This window comes from Thalassophryne amazonica, chromosome 19, assembly GCF_902500255.1.
Source record: "Thalassophryne amazonica chromosome 19, fThaAma1.1, whole genome shotgun sequence".
Lineage (NCBI taxonomy): Eukaryota > Metazoa > Chordata > Actinopteri > Batrachoidiformes > Batrachoididae > Thalassophryne > Thalassophryne amazonica.
In genome coordinates this window covers 22,359,179-22,374,684 of record NC_047121.1, presented here as the reverse complement: position 1 = coordinate 22,374,684, position 15,506 = coordinate 22,359,179, and the positions used below count along the sequence as shown (strand labels likewise).

Sequence of the window (15,506 nt, the reverse complement as noted above, 5' to 3'; positions counted from 1 at the left end):
AATAATAGTAGTGCTATGTGACTAAAAAGATTAATCCAGGTTTTGAGTATATTTCTTATTGTTACATGGGAAACAAGGTACCAGTAGATTCAGTAGATTCTCACAAATCCAACAAGACCAAGCATTCGTGATATGCACACTCTTAAGGCTATGAAATTGGGCTATTAGTAAAAAAAAAAGTAGAAAAGGGGGTGTTCACAATAATAGTAGTGTGGCATTCAGCCAGTGAGTTCGTCAGTTTTGTGGAACAAGCAGGTGTGAATCAGGTGTCCCCTATTTAAGGATGAAGCCAGCACCTATTGAACATGCTTTTCTCTTTGAAAGCCTGAGGAAAATGGGACGTTCAAGACATTGTTCAGAAGAACAGCGTAGTTTGATTAAACAGTTGATTGGAGAGGGGAAAACTTAGGATATGCAGGTGCAAAAAATTATAGGTTGTTCATCAGTGATCTCCAGTGCGTTAAAATGGACAAAAAAACAGAAACGTGTGGAAGAAAATGGAAAACAACCATCAAAATGGAAAGAAGAATAACCAGAATGGCAAAGGCTCACCCATTGATCAGCTCCAGGATGATCAAAGACAGTCTGGAGTTACCTGTAAGTGCTGTGACAGTTAGAAGACGCCTGTGTGAAGCTAATTTATTTGCAAGAATCCCCCGCAAAGTCCCTCTGTTAAATAAAACATATGTGCAGAAGAGGTTACAATCTGCCAAAGAACACATCAACTGGGCTAAAGAGAAATGGAGGAATATTTTGTGGACTGATAAGAGTAAAATTGTTCTTTTTGGGTCCAAGGGCCGCAGACAGTTTGTGAGACGACCCTCAAACTCTGAATTCAAGCCACAGTTCACAGTGAAGCCAGTGAAGCATGGTGGTGCAAGCATCATGATATGGGCATGTTTCTCCTGCTATGGTGTTGGGCCTATATATTGGATACCAGGTATCATGGGTCAGTTTCGATATGTCAAAATACTTGAAGAGGTCATGTTGTCTTATGCTGAAGAGAACATGCCCTTGAAATGGGTGTTTCAACAAGACATTGACCCCAAGCACACTAGTAAATGAGCAAAATATTGGTTCCAAACCAAAAAAATTAATGCCTCGCAGATGTGAAGAAATCATGAAAAACTGTGGTTATACAACTAAATACTAGTTTAGTGATTCACAGGATTGCTAAAAAGCAGTTTGAACATAATAGTTTTGAGTTTGTAGCGTCAACAGCAGATGCTACTATTATTGTGAACACCCCCTTTTCGACTTTTTTTTTTTTTTACTAATAGCCCAATTTCATAGCCTTAAGAGTGTGCATATCATGAATGCTTGGTCTTGTTGAATTTGTGAGAATCTACTGAATCTACTGGTACCTTGTTTCCCATGTAACAATAAGAAATATACTCAATACCTGGATTAATCTTTTTAGTCACATAGCACTACTATTATTCTGAACACTACTGTAAATGCACTCCATTTTCCATCACCATGAATTTCTTCTTTCCAAAAAAAAAAAAAAAAAAATCACATTTCTTCCTGCATTATTATGATCTGATGTGGTTCAAACTTGCACACAACATTCTTGGGTGGTCCTCTATCAAAGGTAATGTTCAAGCTCAAAGGCCTGATCCAGATTCTGTGGCCACTTAAAGGATTGCTTCAAAACTGCTCCTTCTTATGGGCACAATGGGCTTGTGTGAGCTACAATGTCATTGACATTCTGGGTTTTGTTTGCCTTCATTTATTAATCTTCTGAAACCAGCATGTAACCTGTTCGTCATTTCCCTGTGCAGCATGGCTCCTTGTCAAATAGCATTGCTGTACTTTGTAGATAAATTGGTCAAGCATTGGGGGTAGATTTGTTGATAACAGAAAACTCTCGTTGCCTGTCTTTTGTGACCTTTATAACCAGTTGTCCTGCCTTACCCCATCCTCCAGACATCAATTTCAGTGGTTATTTATTTTTAAATGTATTAATTTTAGTTATCCAGAATATTTAAAACAATATTTGACTCCATTTGGTTCTTGTTATAGTCTGAGACATGCATCTCAATCTTTTTTTGTTGTCCCACGAATTAATAAGGAAATTGGAAAATGTTAATTTAGACATAAAGCGCCCTGTGATTGGAACAGCCGTCCGTCCTCTATCCACTCTACAACTTCTTTGTCTGTATTTAAAAGTGCCCTTGTACAACACTTTAAGAACATATGTAACTGTTTTTGATTGTTTGTCCATAACAATTCGTTGTATTCGTTTTGTATGGTAGTACTAATGGGAGAGTGTTAGAGAGCTTTGTGTGTTTGTGTGTGTGGTATGATTGGTTGTGGGTGTGTGCGTGTAGTTATGTTTGTGTGTAAGTACAGTTGCATGTCTTGCCCATTGGATGTTTTTGTTGTTATTATTGAGGACCCCTTTGAAAACGAGATTATAAATCTCAAGGGGTTTATCCTTACAAGTTAAATAAAATAAATAAATAAATAAAATGATCATTGAAAAGCTTAGCTCATTTATCAACAGGAAATGGAACTGGTCACGAGTTCTCAAATGTTGTAAGCCGTTAGTTGGACAAAGCAGGGAGTCTAAGGACAGCATTTTGTTTTGCTGACATTTTCTACATTCATTGATTAATTGGGGAAATAATCCAAAGGTTAATCAAATTAAAACAGTGTTGTATTTTTTGTATTTGCAGGTCGCAGAGCGAGCTCTGTACTATTGGAATAACGAGTATATCATGAGTCTGATTGAGGAAAACTCTAGCGTCATTCTGCCCATCATGTTTGCCAGCCTCTACAGGATCTCCAAAGAGCACTGGAACCCGTGAGTGCGCCTCCACGTCTGCACATGGTCTGCCTCAGCATCTTCACTTTTATAGATTTTTCCTCAAAATTATCCACATTTCATTTGGGGGAGGGGGCATTAGTTTGGTTTCCGTTGGCTGTCATCCTGGCAAATCAGTTCAAAACTATGCAGTATTATGATTTCTTCTTCACCTACTACCAGAGGTGTAGTTTCAGATGTTTTCACCACAAGAGGACACTGTTAGTTCGAAGGTCAGTCTCTCCTTGCTGTAGCGTTTAGTGAAGGGAAGGAGAACAGATGGCTTGTTTTGGCCAGATGTTCTCTTCTTTAGTAGCAATTGGTTCTGAGCCATGTTATGACATCGTGAAATGTTTGGATCCAGGTGAGTTCTCAGTAGTTCTGAACTCTTTCTCTGTCCATCCTCTGCTCAGGGCAATAGTGGCGCTTGTGTACAATGTACTGAAGGCATTCATGGAGATGAACAGTACCTTATTTGATGAACTCACAGCCACTTACAAGTCAGACCGTCAGCGGTAAGAAATCATTGCACTAATATGCATCTATTGTTAAGTACTAATGACCAGTGGGATCATTTTTCCGGTTTGGTACCTAAGTAATTTTTTTGTTGTAATTTTTCCCCTGTTTACCACCACAAAGGAGTTAAATTGATGCAATCCAGATGTGATTGTAGTGTTGCCTTTCAGCTTTAATTCAAAGGGCCTAACAAAAATATGACATTAATCATTCAGGAATAACATCATTTTTTAGTCACTCCATTTTCAGTGGCCAAAAGTAATTGGACAAGCCAACGATATACATATGACTGTTGTTAATACTTTGATGGAAATCCTTTACAGTAAATGTGTGCTTGAAGTCTGGAACCCATGGATATCAACAAACGCTCCTTTAATGTCCTTTGCCAAATTTCCTTAAATTATTGCTTGTTTGTGGGTCTTTCTCTCTTCAGTTTTGTCTTCAGTAAGCAAAAATAATGCGCTGTTGAGTTCACTTATTTGGCCATTAAAAAATATTTGATTCCTTTGCCTTGAGAAGCTTTTGGGTTGCCTTGGCTGTATGTTTTGGGTCATTTCCTATCTGCGGTTAGTACAGTATTTCTGTGTTGGCAACATTTAGCTGAATGAGAGTGGATAGCTCTTCAGATTGTTTGCGTATGACATCACATGACCCATGAGCCTTTGCAAAGCACCATCTGTGCTGGCTTTGTCCTGTAAACTATGCTGTAGATTAGAGGCTTTGCACATGTCACCGGTCACTTGTAGGGCGGTGCCGCCCACAGCTGCAGGTCAAGTATAGCCAGTAACGATATGCTTGGCTGTGTAAACAAGCCATCTCAAGTCATCTTTCCTCCATTTTTTTTTTGCCGTTACACCCCCCCGCGCTATTACACAGTGGGTTTACAAATAGTAAAATAATTTAAGATGTGTCACTAAAACATTATTCCTTTTGTGAAGGAAGCAGCTGTCACAGGCTGGGTTTTTCCTCCACAATCACACAGTAACGTACACAACATTTAATAAAGCTAATGACCAGTGATGAACGTTTTCCAGAATGACCAGAAATCCAGGTTTTTACTCACATGGTGAACATTTCCGGGTTATTTTTGACAGCATACGTCAGAATCCATTCATTCAGTTCCATGCCCAAACAGTTGGTGGCAATAATGCACTGTGTTGGTTTGCAAGCCACCAATATTCTCCAAAGAAGAAGTTATTTTGTTTTGGGAGTTTAAGTAATATTTTTGGGAACTGCGTGGTGGTTTTTCTAACAGTTTCTTTGTTGTGGACATTAAAAGTTGAGAGTCATGATACATACATTCCAGCTGCTAAAAATGCTAACGCTGTTAGCATTCCAACAAGAGTTTAACTCTGAGTCAAAACCACAAGATTGAGTTTGCCTCTCCCACAATGTTTTTGTTTTCAAAACTTTATTTAAAAGATATATTAACAAACATTAAATTAACAGTTAATTGAAAGAGATAGAAAATAAAATAAATTGTACAAAAGTAAAGGGATTATTTAACATTAATTCTCTAAAAAAAAAAAAAAAAATTCTCATACAGTGTGAACAGTTTTAGACAAGTAAATTTTTCTGGCAAAAAAATATGAAGGTTGAATACAATTGAACAGGGCTTCATGCTGGAACTTGTGGAAAGGTTTTGTTTAAAGCTGTTCACTAGGAATTCATTTTTTATAATATTTCATACATTTGTTGTTTATTTGAGAACATTTTATTAAACTTATTACCAGGCAGTGCTTTGCAATTATTTTATTTTCCTGTTTCTATAATGTTACAATAAATTGTTGGTTTAAATAACAAGCAAATTTAGGTTTTGCATTTTGTTCCCATGCTGTACCGAAAATGAACCGAATCGTGACCTCAAAACCAAGGTACGTACTGAACCATGATTTTTGTGTATCGTTGCACCCCTATACCTGACGTTAGTGCTCTGCTTAAGTTTGTCATCCCCGTGGGAGGTGATGGTCTAGTAGTTAAGCATTGGGCTTGAGACCAGAGGATCCTTGGTTCAAATCTAAGGCTGAAACTATTAGTCGAATAACTTAAATAATTTGATTACAAAAAATGTTGCAGGCAAATTCTGTGCCTCGAAGCTCCTTTTAACGTTGTAGTACATATGCCAGGCCTGTGTGTGGCGCTGTAATGTCCGCAGAAAAAAAACAAGACTAGAGCACCCATGTAAGAGCAAATTGATGTAGCACCAAAAGCTACAGCTTTCCAATGTGACACACAGAGTAAAATAAAGCCTTTTAAGAGAAAGAAGGTCCACGCTGATCATCTAAAATAGACTTATTGCAGTGCACTGTCACCTCCCTGAATGTTAATGGTTTGTGATTTGCTCATTTTGAAATGGATACCTGCAACACATTTAAAAAAAAAAAAAAAAGTGGGACAGGGGCAACAAAAGACTGGGAAAGTTGATGAATGCTCAAAGAACACCTGTTTGGAACATGCCACAGGTGAACAGGTTAATTGGAAACAGGTGAGTGTCATGATTGGGTATAAAAGGAGCATCCCCAAAAGGCTCAGCCATTCACAAGCAAAGATGCGTTGAGGATCACCACTGTGAACAACTGCGGGAAAAAATAGTCCAACAGTTTAAGAACAATGTTTCTCAACATTCAATTGCAAGGAATTTAGGGATTCCATCATCTACAGTCATAATATAATCAGAAGATTCAGAGAATGTGGAGAACTTTTTACACGTAAGCGGCAAGGCCGAAAACCAACATTGAATGCCCATGACCTTTGATCCCTCAGGCGGCACTGCACTAAAAACCGACATCATTGTGTAAAAGATCTTACCGCGTGGGCTCAGGAACACTTCAGAAAACCATTGTCAGTTAACACAGTTCATCACTACACCTACAAGTGCAAGTTAAAAAAGCGAAAGCCACACATCAACAACATCCAGAAACACCGCCGCCTTCTCTGGGCCCGAGCTCATTTGAAATGGACAGACGCAAAGTGGAAAAGTGTGCTGTGGTCCACATTTCAAATTGTTTTTGGAAATCATGGACGGCGTGTCCTCCGGACAAAAGAGGAATAAGGCCATCCAGCAAAGTTCAAAAGCCAGCATCTGTGATGGTATGGGGGTGTGTTCATGCCCATGGCATGGGCAACTTACACATCTGAGAGGGCACCATCAATGCTGAAAGGTACTTCCAGATTTTGGAGCAACACATGCTGCCATCCAAGCAATGTCTTTTTCAGGGATGTCCCTGCTTATTTCAGCAAGACAATGCCAAGCCACATTCTGCACGTGTTACAACAGTGTGGCTTCGTAGTAAAAGAGTGCGGGTACTAGACTGGCCTGACTGCAGTCCAGACCTGTCACCCATTGAAAATGAGTGGCGCATTATGAAGCACAAAATACGACAGCGGAGACCCCGGACTGTTGAACAACTGAAGTCGTACATCAAGCAAGAATGTGAAAGAATTCCACCTACAAAGCTTCAACAATTAGTGTCCTCAGTTCCCAAATGCTTATTGAGTGTTATTAGAAGGAAAGCTGATATAACACAGTGGTAAACATACCACTGCCCCAGCTTTTTTGAAACGTGTTGCAGGCATCCATTTCAAAGTGGGCAAATATTTGCACAAAAACAATAAAGTTTATCAGTTTGAACGTTAAATATCTTGTCTTTGTGGTGTATTCAATTGAATATAGGTTGAAGAGGATTTGCAAATCATTATATTCTGTTTCTATTTACATTTTACACAACATCCCAACATCATTGGAATTGAGGTGTAGTTATTAAATGTAGTATTGGAATCAAAAATGTGTCTCTTTTCTAAATGTTTATACAATCTCTAAAATAAAGTTATTGGTTTAACATAGTTTTTTGACTGTTTTGAGTGGATTTACACGGTACAGGTCAAAATGTCCTGCAACATTATCAATGTAATTTTGTCAACGAGGGTTAATCAATATAATAAAAAGTACATGAATGCCAACATTTGTTGTCTTATGCATAATGCATGTGCGATTGCCGACTGCATTTCCACCTTCAGTTCCCATTTGCAAAACTGAAAATGCTGTTTAAATGTGATTCAGTGCAATGACTGTGATATTTGGGCGGGGGCTATTCACACTGCCATCCAGTAGATGGCAGTGTTCTATGCATTTTGACCCATCTACTGGGTGGCAATGTGAATAGTGCCCACCCAAATACCACACAGTCATTGCACTGAATCACACTTAACAGAATTTTTGGAGCTCCTTCACCAAGGAACAAATTCTACCCTCGTCCACTTGTTTTGTGTTGGGTTCCAGATCTTTTGGTGCTGGTTAGCTCAACAGTGCTTTCCTTCTCTTTGGGAATGTTCTAATTTGTTGCTTTGCACACTTAGAAATTTTCTGCCATCTGTCTGAGAGGTTTATTCATTTTCTGCTGTATTATGGCCCCATTGTTTGGCATCAACACCTGTTTGGAGCTCATATTGTGAGTTTCAACAGGCATTTGCCCAATTATTGATGGCTGATGACAGTTGTGGTACGATATAAAAATGGTTTTAATTCCAAAATGCTTGCTGTCATTTTTTTTATCTCTTGAATTGCAGCTGAAAATCTGCACTGTCATGTCTTTATTGTTACATTTCAGTTCCAAAGTGTTTGTGAATAGAGGCTAAATTACCAAAATTGTCACAGTCTGAAGACTTGTGTAGCTGATGTTTAATCCTTACAGGATGGGTGTTCCACAGCAAGCTGTTAATAATCACACACAGATGCTATCTTTGGGCTTCCCAATTCTGGTGAACATTAAAACACTTCAAAAGAGAAGCCACACCAACAGCGAAAAGAAAACAGAAGCAGAATTTATATGAACTGTAAAAAAACAAACGGGTTAATGTCACTGTAAAATGAATGTCCGGTTTTTGTTTTGTTGTAACTGCCTGTCTGTTGACATATAACAGATATATCTTAGGAGTATGCACTTTGTTGTGCATGCTTTTCAGCATTTTTTTTTTTCCCCCAGCAAACATTTACATGTTTGATGTATTATCGTGCATGACAGGAGTTTTGATTGTTTTGATATGGTTTGATTTGACCAGCTAACAGCTTCTGTCTGCTCGGGGACAATCATAATAGGATGTTTGGTGCTATGGTTACAGTCTTGATATGGCCAACATAGGTTTTTTTTTTGTTGTTGTTTTTTTGGTGGGGCGTCATGGCACAGTGTGCGTACACCTTGTGGAGGTTTGATGTTCTGCTTACTTCAGTAAGTTGTGGCTTCATATAACACTGCTCTCTAAATACACTGAACAAAAATATAAACACAAAATTTTTGTTTTTGCTCTCATTTTTCATGAGCTGAACTCAAAGATCTAAAACATTTTCTATATACACAAAAGACCTATTTCTCAAATATTGTTCACAAATCTGTCTGCATCTGTGTTAGTGGGCACTTCTTTGCTGAGATAATCCATCCCACCTCAGAGGTGTGGCTTATCAAGATACTGATTAGACAGCTTGATTATTGCACAGGTGTGCCTTAGGCTGGCCACAATAAAAGGTCACTCTGAAATGTGCAGTTTTGCTTTATTTGCCGGGGGGGGGGTCTAGAGGGGTCAGAAATTCAGTCAATATCTGGTGTGACCATTATTTGCCTCACACAGTGCAACACATCTCCTTCACATAGAGCTGATCAGCAGCCAGACGCCATGGAATGTGAGCATTTGCCCTCTCAAGTCATTTACGATGACAATTTACAGTCACGTTGAGACCACGATGAGGATGACGAGCATGCAGATGAGCTTTCCTGAGACGTTTGTGCAGAAATTCTTTGGTTCTGCAAGCCAATTGTTGTAGCAGCTGTTCTCAGACGGTCTTGGAGGTGAACATGCTGGATGTGGAGGTCCTGGGCTGGTGTGGTTACATATGGTCTGCAGTTTTGAGGCCACATGGATGTACTGCTAAATTCTCTGAAACACCTTTGGAGACAGCTTATGGTAGAGAAGCGAACATTCAGTTCACGGGCAACAGCTCTGGTGGACATTCCTGCAGTCAGCATGCCAGTTGCATGCTCCCTCAAAACCTGCAACATCTGTGGCATTGTGCTGTGATAAAAGTCTAATCAGCATCTTGATACTTGCAACATCTGTGGCATTGTGCTGTGTGATAAAAGTCTAATCAGCATCTTGATAAGTGCCACCTGTGAGGTGGGATGGATTATCTCAGCAAAGGAGAAGTGTTCACTGGCACAAAAAGACAGGTTTGTGAAGAATATTTGAGAGAAATAGGTCTTTTGTGTGTGTAGAAAATGTTTTTGATCTTTAAGTTCAGCTCATGAAAAATGGGAACAAAAACAAGTGTTGCGTTTATATTTTTGTTCAGTGTAGATCCACATACACAGCTCATAGACCATCAGACTGGATGGACTGAACAGGATGGTTTTGAGGAACAGCAACCAAATTCAGACCCTCTTTCCTCTAGTCTGTTACTAATTACAATTTCTAAAAATGTTCCTGGAAGAATTCCTGTTGTGGAAATGGGCTGTAATTTGTTTTTGTTTGGTGATAGTAGCGGTATTATCTCCTCTCCCGCTGTAAAAAGGCTTTTTTTTTTTTTTTTTTTTTTTTTTTTTTTTTTAAAACAGTGAGAAGAAGAAGGAGAAGGATCGGGAGGAGCTGTGGAAGAAGCTGGAGGACTTGGAGTTAAAGCGGGGCCTTAAGAGTGATGGGATCATCCCAACTTAACAGAGACAGCGCCGTGCTTCCACTGCACCGCCCACCTTCCATCCCACCTCCCCTCCCTCTCAAACTCCCATGTCCTCCATCCAGTCCCAACCCACCTCCTTCACCACAGCTATGTCAGCCCAGAGCTTGGGGAAAAAAAAAGAAAAAAGTCCCATTAAAGGCCATCGTCTCTGGAACTACACAAAGCACCCGCTGGTTTCTTAATTTTTTTAATGTTTTTTTTTTCTCCTGTGTTTGTGCGACTTACTTTACAGTAGATTCATCATGTCTGTTTTCATTATTTCAACAGCACTGTAAATATTTTTTCTTTATTTCCCTTAAACTGATATTATTGCAAACAGAAAAACAAAACAATGACAATAAAAAAGAAAATAGAAAATGGGAAAATGACTTGTGTGGGAGGGAGGAGGGGAAAAAACTTTTGAATTGTAGGACTTGAACTCTTTTAAGGCAAAAGAAAAAGATTGATTTGAATGCTTCATCTTCAGCACAGCCTCATGTGTGTTAATTTTGTTTTTCTATGTACTCGCTGTCATCTTCACTTTTCATCTCATGCTCTGCTTCTGTCTCTCTTCACCTCTTCCGATGGTGCGTCTTTGTAATCCCCCCTGCCCCACCCTAAGGGTTCTGTAAGGAGGATCCCCACCCACCCAGCTACGAGTTCAAGCTGAGAGACAACAAGAATAATTGACCCTCAGTTCCTTTTCTCCTATTTTTTTTTTCTCTGTTATTTTTTAAAATGGATAAAAACTTATAAAAAGGACTGTCAAAAGGACTCCACTCTTCTCTTCACTGAGTGTGTCTGCGTGCGTGTTCATACTGCAGCTAGCTGGAGGGTCACTGAATTTTATAACACTTTCGCCTCACATTATGAAAATAGCACATTTAGTTAAACAGTTCCTTCCCTGTAGTAGCTTGCACTCTCAAATCACATTAATAATTCTTGCAAAGCAAATAATTTATTTAAAAAATAATAAACCGGTCCTTTCCTCTTTGGAAGGGCAACGTGTGGGGTTGTTACTTTTAGGAAGTCCGCTGAGTTATAAAGTAAACCTCAACACTGCCGAGGTGAAACAGTTTGTGTTTTTATGTTTTCTCTAATTGGTCCAGAAAAATGTAGACAACTGAGCGCTGATGAATATAAAGACGTCAAACTAAACGTGACTAACTTGTGGGCGCTGTAAGATGGGCACAGCTGAAGTTAACCAGACATCTCAAAGTAGACTTAGCCATTCAGTTGAGTGCCAACGCCAGGTAAAGTGGCAAAAAATAAGGCTAAACATCCAACCAGTCTGGGAATAATTTGTGATCAGAAGAGTGCATATAACTAATCAGGGAACCATCGAACACCTTGTATCATTTTGGAGCAATTTAAGCATTTTACAACTTGTCTAATTTCATTTGCACAGTCTTGTGGGTCTGTACTCCAGAAATGTTAATCCATTAATCAATTACTTAGTAGAAAGTGGACCAACAAAAATTGTGAAGTCGTTTAAATCTTTCACCAAGCAAACTGCCATTTTTTTCTCCCTTCTGTTGCTGTAATTAAAATTTCATTTATTTTGACTGAGGATGAAACAATTTGGTGGAATCAACTCACTCTGAGAACTTGGAATAGAATGCATCATACTCTTATACTACTGTGTGAGATTTTATGCATTAACAAATTAATAAAAAAACAAAATTAGCTAAATTAGTCATTAGTGGTCACCTTGGTGGGGAGCTGTTAAATCCATAACACTTCTCATGTAAACCCAGTTAGCTGTTTTTCACCATGTCACCTTCATTCTCTTCCAAAAAGGGTTAACTGCTTTCTTTCACTTGATTTTCTTACTTTCCCTCATGTTTCTTTGTGACCTTTGACCACTCATCCTTTACAGAGCAGGCATCTGGTATCAGTCTGGTACTGATACCATCTGACCGTAACTGGGAAAAGTTGACTTAAAAACAAACCTGGAGAGGGGGATGGAAAAAAATAGACAAACTTGAGTGGATCACCAAAAAGAAAAAAAAAAATCTTCCTGCTGTTGAGAGATGAGCGCTCCACTCCTGCCTGTGCCACTAGGGAGCGCTACGTTGGATTCATTGTATTGCAACAGTGACATGAAGCGAAAATGATGAATCTTGTACATGTTTATTGAATGCAATACACTGATAATCTTGTATCTTGTTGTAATTTATCCTGTTTTTGCTTAGGAAACTGTGGAGAGGAGTATCCAGTATATAAAGAGGTATTATGGAACATGGCTTCCTGGTATTTATGATAGTTTCCCACTTTTAGTATGTTTTTCTTTTCACGCTTCCCTCTTACTTTGTGTCTCATTTTGGATTTATTTTTTTTTGGCCATTTGTTAAATATATTTTTTGCTTGGGGGGGGGGCGCATGGGTCAGAGGCCAGGGAGTATAGACATGGAAGGCATGGAGCAGACCATTTTTTCCCGTTGGGATTTTGGAAAGTGAAGAATCTCCAGCATTGTTGAATCCTCCCTCGCAGAATCATTGTGTGCTTTAGAACGGCCCAGATATGATTTAAAACTTAAAAAAAAAAAAAAATACAAATGGGTTGGAGAAATACAAATGTTTAATTATTTTAAAAAATAAAGAGATATTAAATTAAACCTGTTTTGTGATAAAGACCAGATGCTTAATTGCTTTATTTGCAGGTAGGTGTGTGCGTGTGCGTGCGTGCAAGCAGGTTAGTTCATGAAAGTGACATATTTCAAAAGCAAAGACATGACAAAATGTAGGTTTAGGATAAATGGCTCTACCAGAAGTGGGTTGACAGAAAATCTGAAATGTGCAAACATTTCTATTCCAACAGAAATGTATCCCAACCCCACTTCAGAAAGGAAATACTTTTCAAGATATTACCAAGAAATGCTTTGTTTCATTTGCAGGCATATTGGCCACCATTTGACCACACAGAGTGACAGATGATAACTCAATCAAATGTTTGTGAAAATCAGATATAATGCAAGCACAATCTCTAATACAGACCAGTGATATGAAATTGTATATTTTTAACATTAAAAAAAATTACTGAAGCACTTACAGATTTATACATGTTTGCAAATGTTTGATGTTCAAGGATCCATTTGCCCAAGATGTAGTTAATGTATTGAGAAGAAAAAGGCGTTTCTGTATCAGTGAGCGTCCCACATTATTTTTATTTTATTTCCATGTTTATCTACCATAAAATGACTTTGATGAATGATTTCGAAGGCTAGTATCTCAGAGCGGCAAATGCTGACGAACATTGCGATTTTTGAATTCACCCACTTTGTTGGCAAAAATCAAGTTCTTAAACTCATGGAGCAGCAACAAATGTAGTGAATTTCTGCTGCCCTTGAAGAATTGCTTAGTCTGGCGGTGCTGCTGCTGCAGAAGAGAAGTAAAAAAAAATAGTAAGGGAGAGCCCTGGACCATTGCTGTTTAAAAACAGAAAAGTACTTTTTTCCGATTACTCGATTAAAAAAAAATTGCTAGAATACTCATTTCAAAAAATTCTATAGCTGCAGCCCTAATTTTATTTAACCAGGTTAGTCCCATTGAGATCAAGATCTCTTTTACAAGGGACACTTGGACAATTATAAAGTTTCCACTTCACCAAATAGTATATTTGGGTTAATTTTGAGAATGTGCTGCACATCCAAGCTTATTTTTTATTTTTTTAAATGAGCAAAAAAAAAAAATTCGATTTCAATGAACAGTCAGTTCGTAAGACACCGTACCACACTGTTTTAAGCTTAAAAAAATGAATCTACATGTACCTTGAGCTGAAAGTCTTTGTAAGGGTCTTTTCTTTCCTCCAGATCTTGTTTATGTCACAAAAGCACTTGTAACAGTTGTAGTGGTAACTAATGTTACTTGATGATGGCTGTGCAGCAGTAAAATCCAGGCTTAACTTGGTCATAGTTGCAGACACAATCTCATGCTCTTTGCAGTCATACAAGCCCAATTCCAGTGAAGTTGGGGCATTGTGTAAAATGTAAATAAAAACAGAATACAATGATTTGCAAATCCTCTTCAACCTATATTCAATTGAATACACCACAAAGATAAGATATTTAATGTTCAGACTGATAGCTTTATTGTTTTTGTGGAAATATTCGCTCATTTTGAAATGGATGCCTGCAACATGTTTCAAAAAAGCTGGGACAGTGGTATGTTTACCACTGTGTTACATCACCTTTCCTTCCAACAACACTCAAGTGTTATCGATCTTGGGGGGGATTGACAACAAATGTAGGGTTGATTTAAAGAAAAGAATTATGTTGACCCATAGGCAGATGTGACTTGTTTTTCCCTGAGGTTTGAGCTGACTATGAAAAAGAAAAACCTGAGAGATTTAAGAAAAGTCTGTTTTTCACAATCATATAAAACTATGATTAATAATAACTTCTCCAATACACAACCAAAGGCAGCATTTCCAAACAAGTTGGACACAACAGTTCTCTAATGAGCCACCAGAGGTCAGCAAAACTATACATTGAAGATCTGCAGACCTGGAATTTTAGTTATTCATTTGAATTTCTGTTTTCACATGTATTTTTGGTGAAATGAAGCTTGGACCCACTGGCATCATGGGTGATGTTTGCATCTGATACTGTCCTATTGAGAGCTGCCACAGAAAAAAATTGTTATAGATCTACTTTATCATGAGACAAAATGTGTTTGGATTTTGATAGTATGCACAAAGCTTTATTCATAATGTATTTTCTCACATCACTGATGTAAACTGTCATCATAACTCTTTAGGAAAAGTATTAGGGTCGTCTTCATAGCTACTGGCAGGATAAACTTTTAGTATCCATATTTAATTTATCTAAGATGCATCCGGAAAGTATTCACAGCCTTATTCCAAAATGGAGTAAATAAATTTTTTTTTTCCCCAAAAAATTCGATGCACAACAAACCTTAATGACATGAATTTTTTTTTTTTTTTTTTTTTGCAAATTTTAAAAAATAAAGTAAGAAATCATGTACATAAGTATTCACAACCTTTGCTCAATACTTTGTTGATGCATCTCTGGCAGCAATTACAGCCTCAGGTCTTCTGGAATATGATGTCACAAGCTTGGTGCACCTATCTTTGGACAGTTTTGCCCATTTCTCTTTGCAGCACCTCTCAAAATCCATCAGGTTGGACAGGAAGAGTCGGTGCACATTCATTTTCAGATCTCTGCAAAGATGTTCATTCAGATTCAGGTCTGGGCTCTGACTGGCCACTCAAGGACATTCACAGAGTTGTCTTGAAGATACTCCTTTGATATCTTAGCTGTGTGCTTCGGTTCATTGTCCTGCTGAAAGATGAAACGTCGCCCCAGTCTGAGGTCAAGAGCGCTCTGGAGCAGGTTTTCATCCAGGATGTGTCTGTACATTGCTGCATTTCCCTCAATCCTGACTAGTCTCCCAGTTCCTGCTGCTGGAACACATCCCCACAGCATGATGCTGCCACCACCATGCTTCACTGTAGGG

The 15,506-nt window shown here is 38.4% G+C and overlaps 1 protein-coding gene across 2 annotated transcripts in view; it reads left to right on the top strand.

Annotated features, from left to right (window-relative positions):
* Positions 1 to 12,664, top strand: part of ppp2r5eb (protein phosphatase 2, regulatory subunit B', epsilon) — a 156,612-nt gene extending 143,948 nt beyond the window's left edge. For both annotated transcript variants that reach the window (XM_034194918.1, XM_034194919.1), the window contains exons 12-14: positions 2,682 to 2,809; positions 3,223 to 3,324; positions 9,928 to 12,664. In XM_034194918.1, the coding sequence (XP_034050809.1) occupies positions 2,682 to 2,809; positions 3,223 to 3,324; positions 9,928 to 10,027 (330 nt within the window). In that variant the 3' untranslated portion in view covers positions 10,028 to 12,664. The remainder of the gene's footprint in view (positions 1 to 2,681; positions 2,810 to 3,222; positions 3,325 to 9,927) is intronic.
* The last annotated feature ends 2,842 nt before the right edge of the window (positions 12,665 to 15,506 follow it).